Source organism: Tursiops truncatus, chromosome 1, assembly GCF_011762595.2.
Source record: "Tursiops truncatus isolate mTurTru1 chromosome 1, mTurTru1.mat.Y, whole genome shotgun sequence".
Classification (NCBI taxonomy): Eukaryota; Metazoa; Chordata; class Mammalia; order Artiodactyla; family Delphinidae; genus Tursiops; species Tursiops truncatus.
In genome coordinates this window covers 150,791,224-150,807,888 of record NC_047034.1, presented here as the reverse complement: position 1 = coordinate 150,807,888, position 16,665 = coordinate 150,791,224, and the positions used below count along the sequence as shown (strand labels likewise).

At 55.0% G+C, this 16,665-nt stretch overlaps 2 protein-coding genes across 8 annotated transcripts in view; one reads left to right on the top strand and one right to left on the bottom strand.

Moving 5' to 3' along the window:
- CTPS1 (CTP synthase 1) overlaps positions 1 to 9,033 on the top strand; it is a 30,485-nt gene extending 21,452 nt beyond the window's left edge. For 3 of the 6 annotated variants that reach the window (XM_033837027.2, XM_073791295.1, XM_073791288.1), the window contains 6 exons: positions 585 to 647; positions 2,525 to 2,568; positions 3,819 to 3,915; positions 4,866 to 4,921; positions 5,025 to 5,121; positions 5,676 to 6,486. In XM_033837027.2, coding sequence (XP_033692918.1) covers positions 585 to 647; positions 2,525 to 2,568; positions 3,819 to 3,915; positions 4,866 to 4,921; positions 5,025 to 5,121; positions 5,676 to 5,944 — 626 coding nt within the window. In that variant the 3' untranslated portion in view covers positions 5,945 to 6,486. Of the gene's footprint in view, positions 1 to 584; positions 648 to 2,524; positions 2,569 to 3,818; positions 3,916 to 4,865; positions 4,922 to 5,024; positions 5,122 to 5,675; positions 6,494 to 8,162 lie in introns of those variants that run through there. The other 3 variants (XM_019938022.3, XM_019938021.3, XM_019938023.3) reach the window with 3 other exon arrangements.
- Positions 9,034 to 12,492: 3,459 nt separating this feature from the next.
- On the bottom strand, positions 12,493 to 16,195 carry SLFNL1 (schlafen like 1). Of its 2 annotated transcripts, none has more exons than XM_073791355.1 (4): positions 15,809 to 16,195; positions 13,511 to 14,026; positions 13,258 to 13,401; positions 12,493 to 12,615 (listed from the first exon to the last, which is right to left on the bottom strand). In XM_073791355.1, the coding sequence occupies exons 1-4, from the start codon at positions 16,193 to 16,195 to the stop codon at positions 12,493 to 12,495; spliced, it is 1,170 nt and encodes a 389-aa protein (XP_073647456.1). The 2 variants fall into 2 exon arrangements, with proteins under 2 accessions (XP_073647456.1, XP_073647458.1); XM_073791357.1 differs by having other exon boundaries at positions 13,511 to 14,023.
- Between the last annotated feature and the right edge of the window lie 470 nt (positions 16,196 to 16,665).

Here is a 16,665-nt window from a genome sequence, read left to right as displayed (position 1 = left end):
AACTCAAGTATAAGCCTTTTTGGTTCTGTTTTTTGAGAAATTCCAACTGGTCTTTAAAAGGAAAAATTTAAGCTTGAGCTCCACGTGGCTGTCACGGAATTTTGAGAGAATGAAATAGCAATTAGGAAATCTTGTCCATTTACTGGACCCAGCTGTTTGGCAGGACATGTGAGACTGCGTTTTATATGCTTATTTGGAACACCAGCTGTCTAATTGGGCAGAATGATTTTGGATGCTTCCTGGTGCTGTAAATTTTAGTCATTTCCAACACGACCAATCGTAACTGGGAACTTAATGAGAGAGGGTAAGAAGACTTGAATTTTAAAGTACTGAAGAGAATATTATTTATTTCTAAAATTGCATGACTTCTAAAACCTGGAATCATCATATACTCTTAGACCCCATTTTTGAAATCTGGTACAGATAAAACATAGCAGGGGCTGCATGTTTATAGCAGGGAATTACGAGAGTTTGTAATTGGAATTCTGGGAACAATCAGGACACCAAGTCCACGTAGGCGGGTTGGAAATGTGGGAACTGACTTTTCAATGGAGTTTCATGTGTTTTTCCCCTCCACCTGCAAGGCGTGTGCTTAGGAATGCAGTTGGCAGTGGTTGAATTTTCAAGAAATGTGCTGGGATGGCAAGGTAAGTAAGTGTCTACTTAAAAATTTGTTAACTTCTCACTTCAGTGTTTCTGGCAGCTGTTGGGTGAGGGGGAGCCATGGAGGCCAGGCCTGGTTTCTCAGTACCTCGCAGATGCAGCTAGGGGAGCTGCTGAATTTACTGAGGGAAAGCGCTGTCCTCCAAGGGAACCGCCAACCACCGGAGGAGGGAACACAGCTGAGCAAGTCGCCTGGCTCCGCCCCTGCAGCTGCTGCTCTGGCGATGCCCGCACTCCTGTCATCACGGCCACCGTCCCTGAGCTGGTGTCCGGCAAGGAAACTAACTCTGGCTGGTGTGAGGCTGTGTGGTTATTATGAACTTGGGTGCTGGAGCTGGTCAGATCTGGGCTCAGATTTTGACTGTATCACTCAGGATGGGTGATTTTAGGCAAGTTACTTACTTAGTCTTTCTGGATCTCTGTTTCTTCTGTAAGATGGGGGTCATAGTGGTACCTGTGTCACATGGTTGTAGGAGTTGAATGAAATAATGCCTATAAATAGTCCCAGCACAGTGCCTGGCACTCGGGGAATACTCACTAATATTGGCGCCATGCCTCACGGACTATATTACTGCGTCCAGACTGAGAACTCAGTGGTTTCCTGTTTCTCAGCACTCTGTGGGTTGCGTGGACTGGCTGTGTGGTTTTCTGCTCCATGTGGTGTGTCTGAGCTCGTCCTGTCCAGCGGGGACAGGGGTTCGGTCTCATCGTTCACTAATTCAGCTGAGCTTCCTCACAGCGTGGCGACTGCCTGGCTCCCGAAATGACAGGCTTGCTCTGCCGGCTTTTCTGAGCCTGCTCGTGTCCCACGGCCGAGCCCAGCCAGTGGGGCAGCGGGCCATACACGGCGTGAGCCCTGGGGTGCAGTGGCCCCATCGGGGCCGCCAAGGGAAGGGCCTGCTACGGGACCCTTATGAGCTCTAAGAAAACTCAGCGGAGCAGCCCGAGAACCCGAGGAATAGAAAGACCGCCCAACTTTACCAGTATGATTCCCTGTGCCCAGCTGACCGTTAGGGCTGGGTTCACGTCACGTTTTTCACAGTAACCCCAAGGGGACGGTGGCTCAGTTCTGTAGGCATCATGCTCCCTGGTGCTGGCTTCTGAGCTCCTGGCAGGCACTGTCCTACCACCCGCCACCCTAGAGGTGCCCCTCGGGCACCCTGGACCCCTTCACAGCCATGATCTCCTGCTGCTGCACCCACTGGGGTCCCCAGGTGGATGAGTGACCTGGTGATGAGCTGACTCGCATCTGAGGCCTGGCCCTCGTGTAGGCCCCAGAGGGGAACGATGTCTCGCGTGTCGCACAGAAAGAGCAAGCAGACGCGCAGTGCCAGGGACTTGGTTCTTCCCCATTTAGTCTTCAGTGGTTTCCCTTATGGTTAGTCGGTAAATTCAGTAAAGGATAGAAAGGTTAATTTTTGATTTAGCTCTTGAGTGGGGCAGTTGGGTAGTGCAGTGTATAAGATGCTGAGGATGAAAGAAATGAAGAAACGGTACTTGCCCATTGAGGAGAGATACAGTCTGAGACGAGAAGTGAAAAAATTGAGACAATATAAGCCGTCAAAAGGATGCAGTGTCTGAATAAGGATTTGGAGGTTGTGCCGTCGGTTTTGACTTTCCGATTTCCCCACTTTGTGCAGCTTGACTTCCCAGAGAGCTACAGGTGTAATGGGAAAAAATTCACCTGTGTTTGTGTGTTGAGTATCTTATATCTTAAAAATGTCATCCCTGGTTTTGGTTCTAATCACTGAATAACTTTAAACTGAGGAGGGAAATTGTGATTTAGAGCTTAGGAATGAAACTTTTAAGAAATCAGTTTTGTTGTAACTATTTTTATAACAAAGGTATTTTGGTTTCTCAGATGCCAATTCTACGGAGTTTGACCCTAACACCAATCATCCTGTGGTGAGTCCAGTGTCTGGAGCATCTGGAAGGGTGTGGAAGGGGCGTTGATGAACGTGATTGAGGGCTGGAGGTGGGAAATGAGACCACTGGGTTCATTCCAAAGCACCCTGAGGTCCCGCGCTTTCAGACGTCCCAGGTAGGGAGAACTTTTATTTTTCATCATGTAGTCTCTCACTACTCTTCCCAGTCTGCCACAGAAAGTTTTTAAGACAGGTGCCACCGCAGCCTGATTAAAGTAATTCTCCACCCCTGCCCTCCTACCTCCCAGGAGCGCTTTAGAACAATACTGACATGAAACACTTAGGCAGGCACTTATTATATACCAGGCACTGTGCTCACTGCTTTGTATATGTTAATTCACTTAATCCCCAGCAACCCTCGGAGATGGGTGTTTTTTTAAAGAACTGCTGGAATTTAGTACTGATTGTGTGACGTAGGCCTGAGCCCTAGGTGGCTGGAGCCCTAGGAGGCTGGCATTCCTCGTGTTATGTCTCCCATCAGAGGAATGTGGCTCAGCTGGGGACAGACAATGCCTTTATTCATCTTTGAATCCCCAGCCCAAGCGTGACAGGCCTGTTCTTGATACTGAGGATGTTGTGATAAACAAGGTGGACAAGACTCTTGACCTCAGGGCACTTGAACAGCATTAGTATGTATTTATTGACCTGAAATTGAACTTTGCTAATACTCAGACCTCAGGAAGAAAAGAGCAGAGGTTTTGAAGCGTGGGACCCTGGGGAGGTAGGGGAGCACAGAGAAGGCCTCCCAGGTCAGAAGGTGCTCGGGGGAGCGGGCAGTGGGCTGGGCTGTCACAGCTGAGGGGCCTCGGCCTCCGCGTCCCACAGATGTTCACCAAACTCTCCTGGTTCACAGCCAACCCCAGATGAGCATCCGTTTCCTCTGAGCAGCTGTCAGTCTGGTGGAGGAAACGTGCGCACGTCTGGTTTGGTGCCCACGCTGCTGTGTTGGTCTTTATTAGAGCAGCACTTAGGATCCCAAGTGTCGGGGCAGGAGCGGCCAGGGGAGGGGGCAGCTGTGTCTGGTCCTGCGGCTCAGGAGGGCGGGCTGAGGATCAAACACGTACCCAGCAAAGGCTCAAGAATGATCACTGGGAGGCCTTTTCCTCTGCAAGTGTCGCTTCTGAGGAAAGGCTGGGCCCCCTCACGGGCTCGCTGCGCTCAGTGCGGGCGGTCTGTCTCCTAACCGAAGCAGGGTTTGGTAGCACATGTTTGTTTTTGGAACGTCTCCAGGTCATAGACATGCCAGAACACAACCCTGGCCAGATGGGCGGAACCATGAGGCTGGGCAAGAGGAGAACCCTGTTCCAGACCACGAACTCTGTCATGAGTAAGAGCTGCCTCCCACGGGCCCAGCCTGTGGCTGGCATGTCCAGGACACACATCTTGGTGCTGCGGCCAGGCTGGCGTTTTTGGTTTTGTTCTTACTTTTGAAGTTCTCTATTCCTCTCCTGGTGACACTCCTTAGGATGCACTGTAATAGCCAAAGAAAGCACTGTGGCTCTTAGAAAGGTCACAGGCAATACAGCTGGGGACCTGGGGGACTTTGGGTGTGGACCCCTCAGCAGAATGAGGCGGTTAGGTGAAGTCCACTGCAGCCTTAACTCTCCTATCCTATCAGGTCGAACCAGATGAAACTGCTGATCTTGGTGACTTTTGTCCCACAAAAATGGCAGCCTCATCCGGTTCAACCTAAATAGATTTTATTCTACAAGTACTAATATATGCTAAAGACGTAGGGGAAATTTGAGGAGGAAAATACTTAAAAGAACTCGATTGGATTTTCTTTTCTTCCCACTGGGAGCTGTCATCGTTGGCAGGGCACCCGTGCATCTATCTGGGGTTTGGAGGCACCGTAGTTTGCATCACTTGAGTAGGTGGTCGTCCAGTCCTCCGGCTCTAACGTCCTGTGGTTTGGGGGTCTCACCTGGCTCAGGGAAGACACCCGCTGGCACGGGCCGCGCTGGGTCCCCAGGCACAGCAGGTGCCGTGCGGCTTTGGGTGCCGCCAGAGCGCTTTGTGCCTCTGTAGTCACGTGTGAGAGGTGGTGGTGAAAGTCTGTTTCTGTTAGTTTTCCTTGGTTGCAAAGAGTCAAGGCCCAAGAATTAGTCTGAACTGTGCTGCTAGAGCAGGCGGTGGGGTCAGTAGGAGAGTCAGAGAAATAACCTTCAGGGGGCCTGGCCGGGTAGGATGAGAAGCAACCCGGGAAGCAAGATGTGGTCGTGAATAGCTTCCTTTGTGAAATCGGAATCCTTTACGCCAGCCTGCTTCTTTTGCCAGGGAAACTCTACGGAGAAGCAGATTACCTGGAAGAGAGGCACCGCCACAGATTTGAGGTGAGGATTTGAGCTCTGTGACCTTTCACATTTTCTCCTTTCTGTTACGCCGGACACGCAGTCAGCTGAGAGCCCAGCAAAATTGTTCTTCATGCCTCGACAGGTGAATCCAGCCTTGAAAAAGAGTTTGGAGGAGCAAGGCTTGAAGTTTGTTGGCCAAGATGTTGAAGGAGAGAGAATGGAAATTGTGGAGTTGGAAGGTGATCGCTTGGGCCGTTGTGTTTAGTGGGGAACTTAGTCAGGCTTTCTTGGCATGTGGGGAGAACACAGCAGTATGAGTTGTTGTCCTTGACCTAACCGCATCAGGCAGCGGCGCTGTCTGGGGGTCTTGGTGAGCGAGGTTTGGGGCCCCGGGTGGCTCACCCTTGCGCTGCGGCCTTGCCATTTGACCTCTGGCTTCAGGTCCTCGTTCTTCAGAATGAGAGCTTGGACTTGGTTCTCAAGCCTAATCTCACGTGACCTGCAGGACTCAATCCCGCGCAAGTCAGGGAGCTGGGGGTGGGGGTGGGGTGGCGAGGGGAAGGGTGGCAGGAACCTGGAGAGGAGGCGCCTTTGGCCGCAGGGTGACAGCGTGCAGGTGGGAGAGCATCGGTTCTCCCGTGCTTTGGGGTTGCCTCTACCCAGGCTCCCAATAGGTTGTTTTCAAATCATTTTAGGGTCTGCAGAAATGTGGAGCATTTAACCAGATTTTTCCCATCTTTCACATGTTACGCAGACACACAGTGAAGCTGGTTCTTTCGCATTTCTGTTTCAGATCATCCCTTTTTCGTTGGAGTTCAGTATCACCCTGAGTTCCTGTCCAGACCTATCAAGCCTTCCCCACCGTACTTTGGCCTCCTCCTGGCCTCCGTGGGGAGGCTCCCTCATTACCTCCAGAAAGGCTGCAGGCTCTCACCCAGGTGGGGTTACGCTCCCTTAGTCCCTCGAGTGGTCACTGATGCCTTCCAGCGGGCCATCATCACACCATCAGTGATGAGCAAAACCACAGGAACGGGGAGCCTTGCTGGGCGCTTCTCATGCTGACACGCAAGCTTCCTCTCCTTCTCTGGGGTTTTCTCAGGCTGCTTCTGTGCCACCCCTGGCCTTCCCCAGCCACCCGGCATGGTGGCCAGGTCTCCCCCTCTGCAGCATCTGGTGCCACGATCACATCTGGGACCCTGTAGTCAATGGGGAACCGTGTTTCTTCATCGGGGTGTCGGCCACAGCCTGGGTGGATTTCATGCCCTACTGCTACCTTTATCTGGAACCAGTCGGTTACCCTGTCTCGGTGGTTAGGGCATCATGACTGAAGTATAAAGCGAATGTGTATCTTCTGTAACAAGAAGAAGAAAATGCCTTTGCAGCTTTCTACTAAATATATAATGTCTCTGATTTCTGCTGTGTGCAGACAAGCATCCCTGTGGTAGTGGTGGCTATAGAATGAGGGAAGTGAAGCAAGTGTTTGGTGGGAGCTGATGGATAAACCATCTGAATTCTACAGGGACACCTACAGTGACAGAAGTGGGAGCAGCTCCCCTGACTCTGAAATCACTGAACTGAAGTTTCCATCAATAAATCATGACTGATGGTAACGTAAGTGATATTTTTAAGCTTTAGTTTTATTTTGTTTTCAGTGGTGATAACAATAGAATTGTAAGGATATCCTGAAAGTTTAGTGTTGAAAATTTTCATCTGCCAGAGGGTGTAAGTGGTCAGGTCAGCGTGGGCATCAAATGGGTGAGACCCCCCCCCCCCCGCCCCGTCCCAGTTACAGTACATCTACCCACCCTGCTATGGGGACTCCAGCAGGGGGACACCAGGCACAGGGCAATTGTCTCCTTGCCGATTGCTACATTCAGGTGCCAATCTGACCAAATCTGGGGGAACTGGATTCTTAGAGCCATGTTATTTCATGTAGCTGTAAACTTGGAGATCTTGAAGGAGGTGACAGGTAGGAAAACATAGTGTCATTTCTGCAGACCCTCAAGCTTGCACCAGGAAGTGCTTTATTTTTAAAAGTAGTTTTATTTATTTATTTATTTTTTTGGCTGCATTGGGTCTTTGTTGCTGCGCACGGGCTTTCTCTAGTTGCTGTGAGCGGAGGCTACTCTTTATTGTGGTGCGCGGGCTTCTCATTGCGGTGGCTTCTCTTGTTGCAGAGCACGGGCTCTAGGCGCGTGGGCTTCGGTAGTTGCGGCATGCAGGCTCAGTAGTTGTGGCGCACGGGCTTAGTTGCTCTGCAGCATGCGGGATCTTCCCGGACCACGGATCAAACGCATGCCCCCTGCATTGGCAGGCGGATTCTTAACCACTGTGCCACCAGGGAAGCCCCAGAAGTGCTTTAAAACCAATACATACAACACTTTTGTGTTGATTGCTGCTTATTCTTCAAATCCGTTAAAATCGGAGCAGTTATTGAACAAACTTGGAATATTTGTCTTTTGTGACCACGTAAGTTTATAAAGTGCAGTAGCTGTGGGCGACTGCCGAGAATTGTATAAATTCCCATTAAGGTAACTGAGCGAACTGTCGGCAGAAATATACACTCAGAAGGAGGCTGGGGCATCAGCCGGAACTCTGTAGGGTCCAAGGGAGAACCAGGGATGTGGGGCTCCCCCCACAGGTAAGATGAGCTCCTGCCTCAGGCACGGGCAGGTGACCTCCCTGAATCCTGCACACCTTGCCTTCTCCACCAGGGGGCCTCTTCACTCGCAGGTCTGCTCTCACGGTCCCATGGCCCCTAGCTGCCTGGCCTGTGATAAGCTTAGTCCGGTGGGTGACATGAGAAGTAGGTCTAAATCAGGAGGAGGGCATTGGTTGCCTACTCTGCCAGGTCAGCATTTAGCACTGATGTACTCATTAATCTTCACCAGATAGTTTGCTGTAGGCAGTTTGATAGTCTAAGTAACTGCTGTGGAGAGAAAGGAAACTTTGTAACAGTAAAGGGGTAGATATTTGGTCAGTGATATGGAATTTCTAACTGCCTCCCCTGGAGCATGTAGTCCCTGTCAGTGGCACTGTTAAGAGCCTGGTGCTGTGGAAAAGAACACTTGTATTGGGGCAGAGGTGGAGTCCATGTAAGGTCTTGAAAATGTATAATTCCATAGGCATCAGAAATTTAGCTTCTCATTCGTGTTAGGCTCCTACTACGACTGGTCCTCGATGAAAACCAGGCATAGTTTACCGTAGCAGCTGACTACAAATCCTAACTTCTTTACTTTAACATACATCATATAATAGCTCATTTTTTTTTTTTAAACAGGAATGATTCTTGAAGAGAGCCTTTGGACTTCAGGAGTTTACAGCTTTGATTTTACATTGAGCTTTTGACACTTCCTTTAAATTATGTTTTTATTAAGATTATTTTATTTTGAGGGAAGGTATTTGTGACTTGCATGTCCCGCCATGTGTCCCGGCTCCCGCACGCTGTGCTGACTGGTGTCCCACACTCTCCTTTGCGGTCCTCCAGCCTCGGGCGAGAAGCAGGACATCCGGGCGGAGCGGGTGATGGCCGGGTGCCAGGGGAGCCCATCGGTCACCGCGCTTCTCCAGCCACCTTGCGTCACTGTGGCTTCGAGCGTGTAGCTGTTCCTTCCCCCGATGCCGAGGCCATTATAAAAGGTGGGCCGTGCGGCCTGTGTGGGCAGAGAGGGGTGAGTCCAGCTGGTGCTCACAGCCCAGTGCCGGAACCCGAGGGCACTGCTTGAGCAAGAGCCGTGAAACCAGAAACAGAGTCGGCCCTGCCCTGTGCTGGAGGACTCGTTGTCCAAAAGGACGGTCAGTTTGGCGTCACACAGAACGGCAAGAACTCTGTCTCTCTGACGTCTGAGTTTAGAAGCCGCGCTTCTCTTCTCGGGAATCACTCCTTGCATCAAGGGGTCACTTAACAAAGAATCTTTTGGGGAAACTGCCTCTAAACCCCTCTCATATGGGGTTTTGCTCGAGGGAACTTTACAGCTTTGCTCAAGGGGACTTTTGCCTTCCAGAATGGTGTTACTACGGTTGAAATGCAATGTATGAAAAGCTATTTTCTTAATGTGGTATAACGACAGGCAGAGCTCGTGCCCATTATATCCTGGCTGGACTCGGTGTATACTCTAACTTAAGAAATAAATAACGCAGAGCAAGAGACACACTTTGTTTGGAGTGCTTGTGTCGCAGCCGGGTGGGCGCCGTCTGAGTGCGGGCCCGGCGTGTGTGCGTCCCCTGAGCCGTCAGCGCCGGGCTGTCCTCCCCGGGAGCAGCAGCTGAGGTGGGTGATCTGATTGTTTAAAAGCTAATAAGAGAGGAGCCTTTCTTTTTAATAGGAACCAGAATTTTCCAAAGAGGCTTCAAATTTAGGTTCTCGGCACGTAGAGGTACAGAGAAGCCTCACCGCCCCCGTCCGCTCCCCGGCAGCCCTCCTGCACCCAGGCCTTCCGATTTCAGGTCATCGGCCTCGCTGGTTTTCCCTCCACAGTGAAATTTGAGCTACTGAATCCACGCTCCTCGTGGCACGTTGGCAACATTGGGACCACCTGCCCATGAGCCAGCTCCTCTGCAAAGTGTGTCTGAGGCAGAGGCTCAGGGCTCGGGCCGGGCTGTTTGTCAACGGTCGGCAGGCTTTGCTGGTTTTCATTTGGAAAGGGGGTGTTGGGAGAAAAATGTTTCTCACCATTTGGCACAGCCCTTCCATCAGAGGGACCCAGAAAGGAGGCGGGCTCCCTCTTGTCCCTCCATGCACTGGTCCGAGGCCACCATCACGGCTGAGGCCCCAGAGCCCGTGTGGGAATACCGCTTCCTGACCCAGGGCAACCCAGCTGCCTCTGTCCGTGTTTCTCACGGGCTGAGTTACAATGCCTTCACTTACAGAGGCCTTCATACTTGTTTGGGTGCTTTGAATGTGGCTGACTGGGTGAATTCTAACCCCTTCTCCCATCTGGTGGTCCCATCAGACAGTCTTCAGTCATTTTTATAAAAGCCATTCCGCAAACTGAGGGCTCTTACGCCTGTTGGTGACAGCAGCTCCCTACGACAGTGGGCAGTTTTCAAAGCCTCTCAGGGTCAGCTGTGCCCGCCCCTGCTTGGAGAAGTCCTCCGCTGACTGGTTGTGAAGTGCTGGCTGCTTGCATAACCTTTCTAGAGAAGGGACCCCCCCCCCCACCCCGCCCCCAGGATGGCTCTCCAGGGGCTGCAAAGCCCGACCAGCCTACCACCCTGGCTGTGGAGACAGGGCAGTAGCAGGGCCGAGGGCTGAAGCCGAGACTGCACGGAGGGTGGCCTGCACGCCCAGTGTTGGCTGCCCAGTGCCCGCTGCCCAGTGCCCGGAGGCTTCTCTTTGGGGAGTAAGCCTGGCCAAGTCCCCCCACCCTTCTCTTCAGCACTGGTGATCCGGACAGGTTCTGCCTTTGTAGAGCACCTCCGAGGGCCGCAGTGCCTGGGCATCCTTGCGCCTGGCCCGAGGGGGGCGCTCAGCAGCGGGTCCCCTCTGACCTCTCGAGCTGCACATCCTCTGTGCAGGTTTTGTTTTTTTTTTGTAATTTTACTTATTTATTTATTTTATATATGGCTGCGTTGGGTCTTCGTTGCTGTATGTGGGCTTTCTCTAGTTGTGGCGAGCGGAGACTACTCTTCGTTGCGATGTGCAGGCTTCTCATTGTCGTGGCTTCTTGTTGCGGAGCACGGGCTCTAGGCGCGCAGGCTTCAGTAGTTGTGGCACGTGGGCTCAGTAGTTGTGGCTTGCGGGCTCTAGAGCACAGGCTCAGTAGTTGTGGTGCATGGGCTTAGTTGTTCCGCAGCATGTGGGATCTTCCTGGACCAGGGCTCGAACCCGTGTCTCCTTCATTGGCAGGCGGATTCTTAACCACTGCACCACCAGGGAAGCCCCTCTGTGCAGTTCTTCAGTGGCTTCTGAGAAGCTGGCTCAGGCCCTAAGGTCAGTGACCCCGAGCAGTTCAGTGGGTTGGTAGTCCATCATGAGTTGGGCATCCATTACCACCTTAGGTCCCTATAACCAGTGTGTTTGGTAAATGGGAAAACCAAGTTTCAGAGCAGTTGTGATTGGCCCACGAGGGGTCCTCTGTTGTCTACTCCATGGATGTGGCCAAGGACCTCTAGGCTGGGGGAGGGAGAGGGGATCACTGAAGTGTGTTCCATGGACCCCCAGTCCTGTGAAATACCCTCTTCGACAAAGTTTCATGGTTTTCTAGTGCCTCAGGCCCCAAATTTAGGAGTATCCTTGATTCTTTCATCAGCAAATATTTACTGGGCATCTGCCGCATGCCAGCTATGTTTTAGTTTCTAAACTTAAAGCAGTGGACAAAACAGACCAAAATCCCTGTCCCCATGAGCATGCATTCTAGTGAGGAGGAAACAACAAATAAAAGCTACAGTGTGACTGACAGGTGCTCTGCAGAAAGAAATAGATGGAAGCAGGGAAGAAGAGAGTAATTTGCAATAGAATGGGTAGGCAGGTTCCTTTCCACTTGAGGGTGGAGTATTCCAGGCGGTGGAAGCAGCCAGTGCAAAGGCCCTGAGGCCGGTGTGCTCATGAAACAAGTTGGTCAGTGTAGCTGGAATGCAGTAGCAAGAGGCAGGAGGCCTTGAGGGCAGGTGAGCCAAGTCAGGGGGGATTGTGTAGACTGATATTTGGGCTTTGCTCTTGGTGAGATGGGGAGCTCTTGGAGGTCTTTGAGCCCAGGCCTGTTCTAGAAAGAACCATTCTTGCCCGGGTGCAGATGTTGGCTTTATAGAGCCTCTGGCTCCACTGGTGGAGATGACAGGGGAAATGGCCAGAGCAGGAATCCTCTCCAGTGGCTGGAGGGTGCATGGAATGGAAGTCAGACCCTCCCTGTGCAGGTGTTGGTGTGTGCTGGAGAGAAGCAGGGTGCCAGCTGTCCCCTATTGTCCTGTAGATGAAGAAACTAAAGCAGAAGTATTGTGATTTGCCCTAAGGTACCCGTCTTCAAGGCGGAGATGGACTGGGACCCAACCATCCAGGCTCCTTATCCCCTTACTCCTTAGCTTTGTAGGGGGAGGAACTCAGGGCCCCCTGGACAGAAATGGGCTGGGCATGGGACTCTACCCAGCTGCATCCAACCAGCCAAGTGTTCTAGAAAGAACCATTCTTGCCTGGGGGCATGTGATTTATTACAGAGCTTTGACAGTCCCAAATCCCAGCAAGCCAGGGGTGGGTCTGCAGGGTGGCCTGTCCACCCTGTAACCGCAGTTATCAATGTACTTTGCCATCTGCAGAGGGGCTTTCCCAAGGTGACAAGTCCCTTTCTGGACCTGCTTAGCCAACGGGAGTCAGAGACCCAGAGGGACGGTCCCTTACAGCTCAGCCCAAGGAGAGCGCTGGCCAAGTTTTTACATGTTCTTTCTGAAAGTAAGTTGCCTTGGGGATCGTGCTAAGCACAATTTCTCAGCTACACAGATCGGGGTCTGCTCAGGACTGACACCACGTGGGGACCAGCCCGTGTGAGCACACTGTTGTAGAAGGAGCCAGCAAGTGCAGAGCTCCCATCCACCTCTGAGCAGCCCAGACTGGTTTTACTGGGGGGACGTAGGGTCAGTAGGACAGCCCTGTGTGTTCCAGGTAGAGCGCTGGGCCCTCACAGGACGCAGCAGGTGCAGGAGATGGGCTTGTACCGCTGCAGCTGCTGCTGGAGCTGCTCCTTCTCGGCTGTCAGCACCCGCAGCCTCTCCTCCAGCTTGCTCAGCTCAGCCGTCCACTTCTGAGGGGACATCGGAGAAGCGTGCCTAAGCTGACATCATCTCAGAACCGGGGCTGAACTGGTGGAGGAAGGGAAGGCCCAGAGAGCCTGGGGGGCCTGCTTAAGGTCTCTGGGCACCGTACTGGCCCTGGTAGGTGGAGGAGCCAAGTCCCCTGACCAAGTCAGCCCTGGGGTCTCGGGGAGAGTCCTGCCAGCATCCCAGACGCTGGGGTGACCTGTCCTCCGCAGCCTGCACAAGTACCGGGGCGGGCTCAGGCTGGCAGCCCCCCGCCATGTCCTTCTCCCTCTCTGTCAGCCCCTCGGCCTCTTCTGTTTTTCTGTCACCTATGTTTCTCTCTTGAAAAGGCTTTTCCTTGGGACTGTGTCCAAGTGCTGTGTCCAGCACTCACTGCCTCCCCGTCTTAAGGGCCTCCACCCAAATGCAGTACGCAGCCCTCTGGTTTGTCTTAGAACTTCAACATTCCACTCTCCCGGCGGCCCTAGCTACACCGCAGAGGAGTACCGGAGGTAGCGGGGCTGTTGCAGTCCAGCCCCTGGGGAGCACCAGAGGAAACCCGACAGCTGCGAGCCTACCCAGTGGGTGGCCGAGGGACCCAGGGCCAGCGTGGCCCCTACCCTGCCTGCCTGGCCTGGGCCACTTACCTGCCTGCCCCACTCCTGGATGGCGCGTACGGACAGGGGGCCCTGGATGCTCCCGTCCCGCCGCAGGAACACCTCCCCCTGGTCCGTCTCGTAGAGCTGCGGCTGGGCCTGGGCCTTGGGGGCGTGCACGCTCAGGCGGATCACCTGGGGAAGGGCAACGGCAGCTCTGCGGGCGCTGCACCGGACGGTGTGCAGCCCCAATCCCGCCTCTCTGGCTCCGGGGCAGCCTGGGGGCGCTGGGTGCAGGGCTCACCTTGAGGGGGGTGCCGGTGGCAGAGGTGCTGACCACGGGGATGAAGGTGAGCTTGTAAGCGTCAGGGAAGACCTGGGGGTTGAAGCCCTGCAGGATGGAGTCCACCAGCAGGCGCACGCGGTCCTCGTCACGGTGGCTGCAGCGGATGCCCTGCACCAGGCCACTGTCCTCCACGCCCACCAGCAGGCTGCCGCCCTCGCTGTTGAGGAAGGCGCACACGTAGCGACGCAGGTGGTGCTTGAAGGCCTGGCTCAGGTACTCGCCGCCCCCCCTCTTGAACTCCACGTTGCGTGTCTCGCTGCCCAGGAAGGCGCCCTGGAAGAGGCGCTCCTGGCCCAGGATCTCTTGGTGCGCGATGGCGCTGTCTGAGCGCGTGCCACTGGGCCGGCCTGGGGAGTCCTGCCGTGGGGTAGGGGCCTGGGTAGGAAGGGGTCCGGCGAGCCAGGCCAGCCGGGGCCTGGAGCCCAGGATGGGGCTGGGGCTGGGGCTCGGGCTCGGGCTGCTGTCTTCCTTCTGCTGGGGTGGGGGATAAAAGCGGGGCATATGGGCCCAGGCAAGAGCCGGGAGCCCTGACCTTGGCGGCCAAAGGAGGGACAGGCAGCCAGAATCCCCCCGTCCACCTGCCCCATCCACCCAGGGCCCAGCCCACACGGGCGTCCTGACGCTCCTCCCAGGCAGAGGGGGCTAATTCTGCCCACCATCCCAAGGCCAATGCGGGAAACCCTGTTGGGTCAGGGGCTGGAACCAGCCAGTGCTCCCCTGAGGCTGCCCTCTGCCCAGGTGAACTATGGGATGCACATGGGTAGGAAGAACTGTCCTTCCCAGGTGGGACCTGGGACACCTGCAGCCATTCTTTTCCCACTTGGGTTACGGGTCGGCCTCTGAGGCGCAGGGTTGGATCATCCCAGGAGACACCTCGGCACCCTGAGGTCCCCTGTGACAGAGCTGCATGTCTGAATTGAGAGGTGCTCCCAGAGATGCCCTCTTCCTGATCTCCCTGAAAGCCTTGCTGAACCAGTCCTCCTGAATTTCCACTTTCCTCCGGCCCTCCTGAGTCCCTTTCACGGTTTCTGCTCTGTTCAAGGGCTCTGGGAGCAGCCTGCTCAGGGCCACTTCCCTGCTCTGGGCCTCACCATCGGACTCCCTGCCTCCAGGCTCTCCCCGTCCTATCCATCCTCTTCGCTGACCCCAGATGCAAGTCACACTGTCATTCCTCCCTTAAAACCCTTCCCTAGCTCCCTGCTGCCCTCCAGCCTCCAGAGGTGGCTTCCAGGGCTGGGAGCTCAGTGTGGGCTGGGGTGTAGTGATGAGAGGCACATCCCTACCAGCGCTGCAGCTCCCAGCGGAGACAAACTTAGCGGAGACTTGAGAAAACCACCAGCTATCATACAAACATGCCATCAGGCCACAGGTCTTGAAATGTAAGCCCGTTTAGCTGTTTAGCTCTGCAACAGTTTAAATGGCATGGAGTCTTCATCCCGAAGGAAAAGACAAACCAAGATCACCCATCCTGCGGAGTGACTACCACCGCCTCAAACGTGAGTTGACTCTTCCCTCCCACCCCCACAGAAGCCAACCTTCTGCTGCCTCTGCCTTGGTCTTACAGCCCTTGGTGGCCTGGCCCCTGCCCTCTGGCCTGGTTTTCTTCCTCAGTCCCCCGGCAGCCCGAGCTCCAGGGACAGCACCCGGCTTCCCACCCTGCAAATGCATCCATCCCCACCCTGTCCCCTCATATGCGCCACATCCCTCTGCTGGGGATGTCCTTCCCCAAGTGCCTGTCCCATTGCCTAAGCCCCAGCCTGGATTTCACTCCCCGGGGAATTTGTCCCCAGAGAGCAGGGAGGACCCTCTTGGGTCCTCCTCCAGCTCCAGGTCTGCCCCTTCTTGGCTCATAGAAGCTTGGCTCCCTGAGGGCAGGGTGGAGCCTCTACTCTCTGCAGTACTGCCCGGCAGAGCAGGTGTTGGTTTTTGCAACTGAACCGATGAGGTCGGCCAAGGAGAAAGCCAGGACCCTTGCGTATCCTCGTGCCTGGGCTGACCCGGCCCAGAGGCCGGATGCAGACGGGCCCAGGGAGGGTTCGATACTCGGGTCTTCCTTCATTGTGCTTCCAGGCTGGAGGCAAACTCTAAGGGTCAGTGTCCCTCCAGTGTCCCTCTGGGACCATAGTCATTTGAGTAGCAGCCCCCAAGTTTGCAGATTTGTCCCCAGTTTCTCCAAGGCACCCCTCACCCCCACCCAGCACAGGCCATCCACACCCAGGCCTGCCGCGAGTGAGGCTAGGGGAAAGCCTCGCTCACCTCTCTGCGGTTTGAGGGCTCCCGGCCCTCACCCAGCACCAGCTCCTTCCCAGGGGCCACCAGCTCCTGGATGACCTGGTGCTCCTCCAAGGCCGTGCGTAGGCGCCAGGGCAGGGAGGCCAGGGTGTCCTCGTGGGCGGCCACCTGCACCAGCGCGTAGGCCTTGCGTGGCTGCCTCACCACCTGGATGTGCTCCCGCGCCACCGGCAGCTCCAGCCGCTCCAGGGCGTCTCGCAGCAGGCAGGCGAGCACAGGCACTGAGAACTGGGGGTTCAGGTGGCCCACATAGAGAACATGCCTGCTGGGAGCCGCCTTGGTACTTGAGTCCTCAGACACGGACTCTTCTGCGGGGAGCTCCTGCAGGGGCCGCTTGCCTGGGGGCTCCATGAGGGGCTCCTGCACCTGTGTCGCGGTGATCTCTTCCTGGAGGTCTCTGGAGGGGTCTCCCTCGGAGGGGCTTCTGGGATTCCTCACCGCTGGCCACTCCTCCTGGGGCCCTGGGCTCTCGGGTCAGCCCAGGGCCTCCCAGGGGACTCGGAGGGGCCAAGGCTCCCGGGAGGTTCACAGATTGGCGGGGGCTGGGTGGAGCCAGAGAGCGAGGGTGGGCAGAGGGCCGCCACCCGCCCAAAGCCTCGGACAGGAAAGAGGAGAGTCAGACAGGGCTGAGCCAGAGAACAGAGCATGTGGACCTGCCGCTCCATCCCACAGGAGGGAGGACTGCGAGCCTGTGCTCCCAGCGGGGCAGAGGGGACCGGAACTCAGGTCTCTGAGGCACGCCTCCCCCCATCCTTTCACTGGCCCCAGTGGGCCTGTCTTCCCTCACCAATCCACAGGCTGGGGCCTCCTAGATGCCTTCA

Bases quoted from the DNA above. Each gene is read 5' to 3' on its own strand.
- SLFNL1 (XM_073791355.1), bottom strand. From the start codon at position 16,195: ATGGAGCCCCCAGGCAAGCGGCCCCTGCAGGAGCTCCCCGCAGAAGAG. The intron at 14,027-15,808 runs GTGAGCGAGGCT...CCCCCACCCCAG, and splicing joins AGCCCTCAAACCGCAGAGAG to CAGAAGGAAGACAGCAGCCC. The intron at 12,616-13,257 runs GTAAGTGGCCCA...ATGTCCCCTCAG, and splicing joins TCCAGGAGTGGGGCAGGCAG to AAGTGGACGGCTGAGCTGAG.